Genomic DNA, 12493 nt, shown 5'->3' with positions numbered 1-12493 from the left:
CACTGTTGTCGTTTCCAGGGCCGGCCCTTAACTCCCGTGTACACGATGGCTCCCAACGTGCAGAGAATCCCAGCCGCGGGGATTTATGGCGCAAGTTACGTTCCCTTCGCTGCCCCAGCCACAGCGACGATAGCCACACTACAGAAGAATGCCGCTGCTGCAGCCGCTGCAGCCGCTTACGGCGGCTATGCCAGTTATATCCCTCAGGCATTCCCAGCTGCAACATTTCAGGTTCCGATTCACGATGTCTATCAAACCTATTGAAACAGCTGGTCTTTTTTTTGGGGGGGGGGTTAGAGGGTCTGGGGTGGGAGGGGTGGGATGGGATTGAATTGAAGGAACATTTTACTATTTATGAAGAAAGAACCTACTGCGGATGACTTAAACTTGGATGCCAGAAAACTGCTGATAAAACCTGGAAGTGAAGTTCATATCAACGATACCATCGAGTTTGAAATCTTTTATACATATGAAGTTTTTACTAACTTTTTAGGCTGTTTTAAAAATTTTTAATATGCCTGTATTCCTACATTTCTAAAACGGCTTGTTTTTCCAGTGCCCATTCTTCTATGCAGGTTTATTACACAGCGGTAGGTTTTTAAGCAATTATTTTCACCATGTTTGTGGTATGAAGGTTATTTTTTAGCAAGTTCTGCACTCCAGAGATTTCTATTTTGTAGTGCCTTTAATAATATATCAACTAAATATTGAAAAAGCGCATCTGAGCAGCTAGGGAAAAGTTTTTAAACAATATATTTTGAAGACTATATTCATATTTAAAGAATACATGCAATAGTTTTTTTTTTTTTAAAGAAAGAAATTATATACAAACGTGTGTCTTATTTAAAAAGTTAAACTGGAAAGTGCAATTTGAAAGTGACTGAGACCTCTGCATTACGTCCTGGCATTTGTATGGTTTCTTAGTTATCTGGAGCCACAGCGAAGCCCCTCTTTGTTGATATAAAGATGCTCCTATGAATTAGCTCGGTTAAATTACGCTTAATTTTGAGAATAACCTGCTCCACAGAGCCACCTTGGATATTTAGCAGCATTCTTTAATATTTTCCAGGCTCCGAGCATAAGCAAGAAGCAAGTCTATTATATTTCACAGAAGGAAAATATTCTTCCAATTTGCTCATTTACTACAGAAGCAGTTGCCCTAGGATTTTTATTTTTAAGGGTTTATGGAACCCTACGGCATCGCTGCACATGTGAGTACAGTCATACCTCGGGTTACAGGCGCTTCAGGTTGCGTGTTTTTCTGGTTGTGCACCGCACCGAACCCAGAAGTACCGGAACGGGTTACTTCCAGGTTTCTGCGCTAACTCGCGCTTTGCACATGCGCAGAAGCACCAAATCATGACCCACCCACGCGTGTGCAGACGCAGCGCTGCGGGTTGCGAACGTGCCTCCCGCACGGATCACGTTCACAGCCCAAGCATCCACTGTAGTATGTAGATTGCTCCAAACTCCATCTGCAAGCTTCTGTCTTTGGTGTTGCTCCTTCATGAGAAAGTAGGCCTTCAGATGTCATGTAACCAAGCTCTCCTGTGGGAGGAACTATTTCTCAGTGGCTCTGCATTAGTCCCTGGCATCTACACAAAATGGATTGGGTAGCAAGTGACCTCTGTGCCAGTCCATAGTAGTCGATACCAGCCTGACCCAGTGCAGTTCCTGTCTTATAGCAACTGTACCTTGGTTTCGTTTATACAAGCACAGAAACCATGGTTAAACTTTGTGGTAGAGTTAGTTGGCTCCCAAGAAGCAGTGGTGTTGTATCCCAAGGTGCAAATGGCAGCATTTATTCTAGATACTCATATTCTGTGCCTTTAGCTTCCATTTTTAAATAGAGGTTAAGCCAAAACTTGAATCTAAGTGAGAATGAACTAAAGGGCTGTTTGTCTCACAATGTGAATACCGGCCATTTTGCCCCTGAGTCAAGAGGTTTTTAATATCTTTCTCAGATTTTTTTATACATGGTATTTGACTCGTGACCAGTGGCCTTCGATGCCCGCTTCCATAGTTTCAGCTTTGGATAACTTTTTGTCTGTCCTAAATCCTTACCAATTTGACCTCTTTGGGTTGGCTGAATTTTGGCCTCGCACAAAGCGCCGCTGAAATTTGAAATTGCTCTGCTGCCATGCGCTAAGGTGTCAGTGTAAGAGGGTAAAAGTAACTGTCTGTGGTGGTACTTCTGCATCAAATCCAAACAAGTCAGGATTCCCTGATGAGGAAATATCAATTCTGCACCAACGCAAGTCAACCTTTGTGACCTGCACATAAAATCTAGTCCGTAGATTTTATGTGCATAGCTGAGGAGCTATGTAGGGCATTGAAGTGCCCCAGCTTTCATCCCCACAACCGCTGGGAGTCTAATTCAACCACTTCTATGACACTAGACTTTCAATCTTCACGCTTTTCATGTGAACTAAAGTCCCTTTTTTTTTTTAAGGACAAAAATTAAAGGGCTCCAGAACTCAGCTTCCTAAGTATATCTTAGCTACTTTCAGTTGGTGATCCTTTTTGTGTATTTGCACGGCATCATGACATTTGCACACAGCTTTCTTTCTAAGTTTTATAACAGTTCGAGAGGAAAATCTGCAGATACGTGGGAGCTCACTACATATACCGGTTACTCACATGTGCAGAGATTCAAAGGGGATAGTAGATTCCCTTTCCTACTTTGGGTTTTCTCATGTCCTGCTTTAGCGCTTTATACATGAATAACTTCTTTGAACTCCATAATGTGAACAAGCCCTGCGTCCCAGTATAGTCTCAAACCTTCGTTCTTTTTCTAGTGTATGCTGTAGAGACAAAAGAATGTACGCTAGTGTAGTCCAGGACGAAACATGCTCTTGTTCACCATAAATATTGCTTATTAAAGTAGCTGCATCAGTTTCTTGCTGAGGTTAAGGGGCATAGTAATACAGTACTTAAGTGGGTTTTGTTCTCTCGCCTTATTCTCCTTTCCACACATGATTCCCATTACCATTTAATGGGACTTGTGCATGTACACCGGAGAAGGAAGTTATATGGACCGCTTTTTGTTTTTTTAAAGCCTGTAAATATATTTGCAGTACATTTTAAAAGTCGTTTTATTTCTCTGTATTACACGGCAATGCGGTGTGCCACAAAGTCAATGTTTTATTTCAACGGTTATTAAAGAAGAAGGAGGAGGTTAAGTAATATTATTGCAGTGTTTTGTGGCCTGTTTCAAGGCTTTTTTGTAGTAGTGCAGTGAATGTAAAATACAGTAAACTTTGCAATGAGTGGTTCGGTCGGCTTTAGGCGACGTGGCCCAGTACCACTTGAAACTTAGGTGCCTTAGATGAATCTACAGATGATGCGTGGATTCCAAGGGGTCGTGAAGGGAGCCCTTTTGCACTCAACCACACTGCTGCTTCAGCAGACCCTCCCACCGATTTGCCCCAAAGAGATGCTCCCACAAATCTGGAAACCTGCTGAAGCTAGAAGCAACCACAGAAACCCTAGTGATTTGAGTAGGATTCCTTGGGCCACATAGACAGCATCCTGGGATCCCAACCTGGGCATTCAGTATGTACAGATGTCTAAGGCAATGGCTGAATTCAGAAGCTTAGGTAATGCTTAGAATTAAAGAAGAGCTTTGTGTGCAGTTTTCAGAATCCAGACAGCCCTCCTCGGCAAACGTTTCCAGAATTAAAATCCTAAATGAAAATATTCTCAAGGGTATCCTTCCCGCACCCTCATCTTACAGGAGAACTGGAAAGCATTTTGCTATAGAAATAAGTAGCAGTCATTATTTTTATTTTTAAAAATGGGTGGTCCTTTAAAATATCCACAACTGGAGGGCTTACTGGTGCACCCTACCTCAAAGGGCCACCGTTAACTACTGATTTTATTTATTTTTTCACAAGCTGCATTGCTTTCGCGTGGCTATCCAAAAAGCCCTGCCACACTTGAAATACATTTGCTTCAAAGCCTGGATCCTAAACATAGTCCAATTGCCCCATGCACGTTAAATTTGAATTTGAGCAGTACTACCACAATTCAGGCAGGGTGGCGCTGTGGGTTAAACCACAGAGCCTAGGACTTGCCAATCAGAAGGTTGGCGGTTCGAATCCCTGCGATGGGTCCCATTGCTCAGTCCCTGCTCCTGTCAACCTAGCAGTTCGAAAGCACATCAAAGTACAAGTAGATAAATAGGTACCGCTCCAGCAGGAAGGTAAACAGCGTTTCCATGCGATGCTCTGGTATGCCAGAAGCATTTTAGTCATGCTGGCCACATGGCCCAGAAGCTGTACGCCGGCTCCCTCGGTCAATAAAGCGAGGTGAGTGCCACAACCCCAGAGTTGGTCACGACTGGACCTAATGGTCACGAGTCCCTTTACCTTTACCACAATTCAGGCAGGGTGGCAAATAATTGAACAAAAAGGTAGCCTAGCCCTCATTAAAAAACCTAGCATTTTGGATGGCCAGCTGGGCTAGAATCCCCCCCCCCAACACCTAGTGTTTGGGGAGGTTTTGCGTTTCGCTGTGTTCTTTTTGAATCGGGGAGCATTCCACCCGTACGAATCGTTACGGTACGATGTGAAGTAGGGCAGTCAAGACACAGGTTTTTCCACTACAACAGAAACTTAAGAGTCCCACTAGCTCACACCAAAGCCCCATCTAGTCCACCATCCTTTTTTCACAGTGGCCAACCAGATGGGGAAACCATAAGTAGGACCTTAGGCCTCTTTCACGGGCTACAGCTATGGAGAAACTCAACACAAGTTGGGGCAACCTTTGAGTGCAACTTTCTGAATCAATCTTTATTTAACCCATGTTAGTCAAGCAGACTTTTTCTCCGCCATCTCCCATTCCGCTATCTTCTGTGAAATCTCTCGTAAAACCGGTTGCCGGTGGCAAAAGCTGCAGGTTACCATGCTCAAACGAAGCACCACTATCTCCTTAATTTTTCATCTCCCACGTGGGAGACCCAATCTTTGAAACCTTTATTCAAACAGGACTGCTTGTGCCAACCTACTCAAGTACTTGAACAGAAGGGAAGCTCTTACTGTATCTTACATATACACGTATAGCATCTGTAAGAAAGGCAGATCCCCAACAAATAACCGAGTGAATGTTCTTTGAAATGCCCATAGGAACTCCGGACAGGTGCAAAGGTGCTGGCTTGCAACACCAGGTAGCAGGGATCATCGAGGCCATTTAAGCGTCAATGAACCACCACTCAGTGGTCTGACTAAACAAACCATTTCATTTATACACTACTGAGGCAAGTTTATGACTTGAAATGTGAACTTTTCTTAGGTTAAGAACAAACTATAGAAAAAGATATTATTATGTATGTTTGCCTTGTTTTCAAATGTGCTATTTACTTTAGGCGTTGTTGTTTTTTTGCTGTATTTCCTGTCCTTTTGTGAATGTCGGTGTTGCTGCTGTTCCATGAAAAGTACTTTCCTAGGCGGTAGTAAATAAAACATTCCTTAAAAACAGATGGTTATCCATATGAGAATTGTCTTTTAACAACGGGGTCTCTCCGGCTGTTTCCTCGGCGTTTAAGACAGTGGAACCATAAGGGTGGGACTCTTCTCAGAAGAATGATCGGAAGCGGTGGCGGAGCTTAGGTAAATATCACCCAAAGAGGTGGGGCACAGAGGGAGCCCACCGCGGCAGCAGCACAGGGGCACACTTGCATGCCCAGGTCCAACATTGCCACACACTCTTCTCTCGCTGCCAGAGCTGCCGAACCACCTGCAAGAAAGCAGGAGCTTTCTCTAGCGCCACAGCCGTTCTCCGACTCGTGGGTCAACCTTGACCCTGCGAAGGGGGAGCCACAACTGGGTGCATCAGATGGGACATGCAGAGAGCGATCTTCACCCTCCGTGCTCTCCAGCCCCCGCTGCCGGCAGGGCATGAGGGGGATCTCAGGGTGTGTGTGTGCCTGGTTCACACCCAGATTGTGTGCCCAGGGTCACACGCCCCTAAGCTACACCACTGGTCAGGAGGTCCTCCAATTGCAGAGCGGTCTCCTTCTCACATGTTCAAGTCAGTGAAGGCCTACACGTTACCATCCAAAGAGGGCAGGGAACTCAGAGTCTAAAACTGCTTAACGGCACTGCTGTTTTCAGATGAGGCCAGGAATAGACAGTTTTGAGGCATGTAAAAACAGATGCCTGCTTCCTCCACTCGCTCCAGAAGGCCAAGCCAAGTTTCCCGATCGCATGGTATTATAGGCTGGCTGGTGATATTGATAGAGTGTGTGTGTGTGCCATATTGGACCATCCACACATTATTCCACTTTATTACTGATAGTTGTGTGATGCTTTTCCCCAGGACCCGAGCACACCCAGCCCCAATGAGGATATCTAGTTCTTTATTGGAAAAACACTCAATTGCATCAGCTCCAGAGGTGCTACTTTCGGCGCTGAGGTCTAAACCACTGAGCCTCTGGGGCTTGCCGATCAGAAGGTTGGCGGTTTGAATCCCCGCAACGGAGTGAGCTCCCATTGCTCTGTCCCAGCTCCTGCCAAACTAGCAGTTCGAAAGCACACCAGTGCAAGTAGATAAATAGGTACCACTGCGGCAGGAAGGTAAACGGCGTTTCTGTGTGCTCTGGTTTCCGTTACAGTGTCCTGTTGCAGAAGAAGTGGTTTAGTCGTGCTGGCCACATGAACCAGAAAGCTGTCTGTGGACAAACGCCAGCTCCCTTGGCCTGAAAGCAAGATGAGCACCACAACTGTATAGTTATAGTAATTTGTATAGTAATAGTAAACTGTATAGTAATTTGACTGGACTCAACCATATAGGGGTCCTTTACTTTTACCTTTTTACTCTTGCTAAGAAGCTAGTTAGGTGTCTACCTCTTCAGACTTGTGCAAAGACCCGGACTTGCTGGCACAACAGCATGACCATGCCCCTTTCGGCTCACTTGAACCCCCTTGTCCAACACAAGGCCCCGTAAGCCACCAGAGACTACTGTGCTGCAACTCCCGCAGCTCCTGTTGCTTTACGTCCCTCCTTGTCCTCTGACACAGGGGACAGAGGAGATTCTGATGGGACGCAAGGAACCTGGTCTATACATTTGCAACATCCAACATGGTGTTCTCAGCTGTCATCGGACTCCAAATCCCATCCTACTTTGCCATTGGGCATGCTGGCTAGGACTGGTGGGAGCATCGGTTAAAAGGATTACACACGAATGTGGGAAGATCAATGACCAGCATCTAAGCCACACTGAACAGTTAATTTATTTTGAAAAGATTGGTGGGAGTTTTAACCCAACGTGCTCTCGACCCAGCTTCTCTGTTTACATCTCTGAGGATCCTTTTTTTGTGCTCAATGCCATTGCCTTTGTGGTTGGGATTTGCAAAAGGAACGGGAGGTTTTCTAAAGAGGATTTTATTTAACAGGAGACGCTGCTTTTAACTCTCTCTCCTTTCGGTCAAATCCACCTCCCAAGGAACACAAACTTCCTTGTTACGCTGTTTTGTCCTTGTAGCTAGTACACAGAGGAGAAGGAGGAAACAGTCGGTAGTTGGCACTTAGTCCATCTCAAACTCGTTTTCCAACATTTCGCAAGTAGCTCGGATCATGTGGTCTGTGGGGAAAGAAACTGAGACTTATAATCACTTTTTCCCACAAAGGAAGGTGTGTTTAGAAAAACAACAACCATATATGTGGCTTTTAAACTACTACGCATTTGGTGGTTTGATCCCAAACAAAGAAGTTTAAGATCATTTTGGGTTTTGTTTTATTTTTTAAACCTGCTTAGTGGGAACCAATTATTTTAAATTCCACATTTAATTTTCTAGCCCTGCCTCTCAGGCAAAATTCCTTTTTTGATACATACTAAGTTATTTGTTTTTTCCAGGTTGATGTGTCATGGGCAGTTTTCTGTAGATGGAATGGAGCCATTACATGCATGGACCACATATGACAACACCCCTGATCTCTATAAGTCAGCTGGGACAGCTCAGTTGGTAAAGCGTGAGACTCTTAATCTGAGGGTTGTGGGTTTGAATCCCACATCGGGCAAGAGATTCTTGCATTACAGGGGGTTGAACTAGATGGCTCTTGTGGCCCCTTCTTACTAGACAATTCTATGATTCTATGTCTTTAGGGCAGGAATACATGGATAGTGTGGGTGGCTCCATGTTTGTGCATGCAATGGTGGCAGAGAGGAAGGAATATGCAGGGCTGGCTTTCTCCTTCCTCTGCCCTCTCCCCATCCCTGAATCTCAGGAAAGGTGAAGGCCAATCCAGCATAATTCACCCACTCAGTATATTTTGCTGCCTGAGGCAAAAGTTGGTGCCCCCCTCCAACATCCTTAGAATTCCGTTCCCAGGATTCTTTGGGGGGGGAAGCCACATTCTTGAAAGGCGTGGTGTGGACTGTGGCTTACTGTGGCTTGCTGGTGTGGACTGTGGGTTACACCAGCAGTTATCACACCTTATTTTGGAGAGAAGGAAGATAACCGAGAGTACAAAAGCGGGGGGAAGGGTGACGTATGCCTCTGGGTAATTATTAAGACATAAATCATGGTTATTTATTTATCCACTCTTGCGTATCCAGCCTTTCTTCCATTATAATGGTGCATGGTGAAAAGGAAGACTTGCTTGTGGAATCAGAGTCTCACATGTCTCCTCGGAGGCTTAGTTACCCTGGATTCATTTCCTCCTTGGGAGTTGCATAATTGCACAATTCTCTGGAATTGCAAAGCTTAGCAAATACCACCGCAGTGTTTTGTTTTTTTTGGTAAAGCATAGACACCAAATTACTGGAATCCAGCTACCTTTTGTCTTGCTGGAGCGCTTGCCCTACCCCCACCCCCTTCCCTTTGCTTTACAAGGTGTTGTTAAAAAGGCTGTGTGACAGCTAATCAAAGCCGCCCTGTTTGTCATGATAACCTGTTGTTTGCTTTACGTTTGGTCCAGGGCTGGGCCCAGGCATGGTAGAGCTTTGGACAGAGATTGCTCTGAAACAGTATGTTTTGGCCATTCATTTGATGGGTGGGACACAAAACATAAGGCCAGAATTTCCTAGATGTCACCGGGATTTCAAAGGTGGAATGTGGCACTCTGTCCTGGATCTTTGATAAGTCAATTGAAAAATTGTTATTGTTTTTTCTGGCGTTTTTGTTATAAAACAAAACTCAACTATTTGGGGGTCTTAAAACCACCCTGACACCATCATGAGCACAAATCATTATGAATGCGCAATAATAAGGATATCTGGACAACTTCTGTGGTTAATTAACGTGTGGTCCAAACACTTTTTATTCCAACCTGGATTGAGCTATGCATGTAGCAAAGTGGTTATCAGCACCCAGGGCAAGGCAAGTAATTTGTGCCCCCTAACCCGTGGATTTGCGCCCCCAAACCCTAACCCCCAGATGTTGCGCCCAGTGTGGCCGGCCCCCCCTGCACCCCCCACGCTACGCCACTGCAAGCAGGAAATCAAAAATCCTAATTCCATTCCTTCCCACTGCTACAGACTCGGGCTCCCATACATCCTGATTGTCCACGACATGTCCTGGAATTCTCCCACGAAAATGGTATTCTGGATTATTTTTTTTAACATCAGGCAAATGTCCTGGAAAACTGGCAATGGGGGTTAAATCAAAAATGCCTAAAACAGCTCCAAAACTCAAAAATTTTCTGAAGAAGCCTTGACAACTTTGAGGTTCGCTTTTAAAAAGCTCAATATGGCACCCCTACAAAACAAAACTCTCCTGAAAGACCACAGGAGGGGGTGGGGAGTAATTTCTTTCTGAAATTTTAAGGAGGCAGCTCAGTTGCTGATTTACCGTTATGAAACTTACAAGATAGATAAAGGTTTCCCATTTCTTCTCTCCTTATATGACTTAACAAAAATGCTGTGCTTCTCACAGGCCTCTCAGTTGCACTTCCTGGAACGTTTTGGGAGCAACGCCATCATCTCACGTGGCACTGAGTCGCTCTCAAGACGTTCAAAGCACTGTGCCCACACAGAGTGGCACAGCTTCCTGCCAGCCAAACTTCCTGGTGGGACCCAGTAAGATCAGTAACAGTCCCCTCCCAAAACTTTCAGAGATCAGGGTTTAAATCCCAGTGAGCTTGGCAGGTATTTGAACCCTGGTCTGTCAGCTTTATTAACCATGAACTCATGCCCTCCAACATTTTTCAGGTGAAGATAGGGACATCCCATTCCATAATGATAATTTTAATATTTATACCCCACAAATCTTATTGTGTTGCCCCAGCCACTCTGGGCAGCTTCCAAGATATATAAAAACACAGAAAAACATTGAACATAAAAAACACCCTTCCCTATACAGGATTGCCTTCAGACAGCTTGGGGGTCGGATAACTCTATACCCTCCAACATTTCTCCAATGACAAGACGGACATCCTAAGGAAAAGTGGGACATTCTGGGATCAAATCAGAAACTGGGATGGCTTCTCTAAATTAGGGACGTCCCTGGAAAATAGGGACAATTGGAAGTGCCAAAGTTTTGTACTCGTTTTGTATTCATTTGTAGCACAAACTCCACATTTTGTACTGCCGCCCCACAAAACTGAGCGATTGATTTATCAAACCGGGGCTTGTAGTTAACACCCAAAAATCTCGCCCTGGTTTGATGTGTCAATTACAGTATTCAGGTTCGGGGAAGGTACAAGATTCAGGGTTCAGTGCACAAAAGAAGTAGAAATGGAAATGTTTGGAAATGATCCCAAATTTCGGGGTTCATAGTCAATAAAGCTTGATGTCTTAACGTTTCTCTGAAAGGGGTTTTTTGGGTTGGATGGGAGGGGTTTTTTATAAAGCTCACTGGGTGATCTTTGGTAAAACAGTGTCTTTCAGCCTACCCTGCACTGCAGTGCAATCTCACTTTAAACTTGATGGAATGAAGGAAAAAGCTAGGAAGTCCCCTTCCTCTGAGTGTGTCTTTCTGATGGCAACTTTGTTCCAGTATGTGCCTTTTGCTGCATGATTATTCAGCAGAAATTAAAAATTCCATCTCAGCTACATTATCTTCTGAATTTCCAACTAATATTGGGAGGGAAAATTCTAAATAAACTAATAACCTTTTCTCTCTTTTTTTCTTTTTTCTTTTTGTGCCAAAGAATGTAAAACAAGGGTGGTGTCAAAGTCAGGGTGTTACTGAAAGGTGGGGTGGCAGGGTACAGCATAATCCTTCACTTCATTTATATAGCACTTTTCACATATATATATAGCACTTTTCACATTGGCATTGTCATCCGCTTTAAAAAAGAGAAAGAATAAAAGTGTTAAGACAAGATTTAGACCCATCGAACCTCTCCACAAACAAATCAGAGGGAATGTCAATTAAACAGCAAATGTTGTTTTGTACTGAGTTGAATAGGATCCAAAATGCAGCAGTCTGATTGGTCCTAGAACAATAGGATTCAGAATGCAGCAGTCTGATTGGTCCGAGAACAATGCAGCAGTATGATTGGTCCACAGGAGCCACCCAATCCAGCTTCAGCTGGAAGTGAATCCGCAACTTGATTGGCCTACAGGAGAATCCCGGAATTAGCCAATCACGTGCGACCCATTGTGTAAATAATGTATATAAAGCAGATATTTTGGGGGAACTTTCATTCCTCACTACTATGAGCTGAATAAAGAGCATGAAATCCACACTCGACTCCGAGTATATTTCAGTTGTCTAATCTTCCTGCAAGCAAATCAGGATGAATGTTCAAAAAGCAGGTCATCCTGATGTACCCTGAGTGTAATGTCTAAGATTGTATCTAGGTGTGAATAATTGGGGCAGAAAGATAGAGAGAGCCCAGCCTGAGGTCTTAAATGCCCCTAGAACCAGGATTTAATAATTTCCTCTACAATGGATGAAATGGTTCAAAGGGTTGAGATACTTTGTGGAAAAAACTGTAGAATGTCCCAACACGTCCCTCCAAGATAGACTTATAATTCCACAGGCCTGTTCCACAAGATTTGATCAAGTGTTCCCATATTGATTCCTGATGCTCACTAATGTCAGCCACAGTTATTCCTGTGCCCGGCTAAACAAGTCTCTTCTTCATCCATAAGTCACCAACAGTCAAGGCAGAGGAATGCAAGAGACACGGAATGAATGAACGAAATTAAAAGCACATTAAAAGGTGTTTGTATTAATGAAACCAGAAAGAAATAATATGGTGTGGAGGAAACTGGAAAAACCCGCAAGGGGACGATTTAGTAAATAAAAGTAACAAAGGGCAGCTTTGTAGAGCTAATAATTTCATTCTCGATACCCAAGGAGCGTAACACGCAACTAGCATGGAAGCCAAGTCAGCTTAACAGAAAACCAGGGAGCAGTTTAATCACATCAAAGGTCATGATTAAAGGTAAAGGACCCCTGGATGGTTAAGTCCAGTCAAAGGCGACTCTGGGGTTGTGGCGCTCATCTTCCTTTCAGGCCGAGGGAGCTGGCATTTGTCCGCAGAAAGCTTTCCAGGTCATGTAGCCAACATGAATAAACCGCTTCTGGCACAACGGGACACT

At 44.2% G+C, this 12493-nt stretch overlaps 1 protein-coding gene and 1 long non-coding RNA gene across 19 annotated transcripts in view; both read left to right on the top strand.

Moving 5' to 3' along the window:
- Positions 1–5477, top strand: part of RBM47 (RNA binding motif protein 47) — a 91665-nt gene extending 86188 nt beyond the window's left edge. For all 18 annotated transcript variants that reach the window (XM_083754965.1, XM_083754975.1, XM_083754981.1 and 15 more), the window contains one exon: positions 19–5477. In XM_083754965.1, coding sequence (XP_083611091.1) covers positions 19–264 — 246 coding nt within the window. In that variant the 3' untranslated portion in view covers positions 265–5477. The remainder of the gene's footprint in view (positions 1–18) is intronic.
- The window catches only part of LOC310852180, a 216925-nt gene that overhangs the window by 102859 nt on the left and 101573 nt on the right, over positions 1–12493 (top strand). The window lies entirely within an intron of this gene.

The sequence above is a fragment of the Podarcis gaigeae genome, assembly GCF_964106915.1.
Source record: "Podarcis gaigeae genome assembly, chromosome: 9".
Lineage (NCBI taxonomy): Eukaryota > Metazoa > Chordata > Lepidosauria > Squamata > Lacertidae > Podarcis > Podarcis gaigeae.
This window is presented reverse-complemented; position numbering and strand designations above follow the sequence as displayed.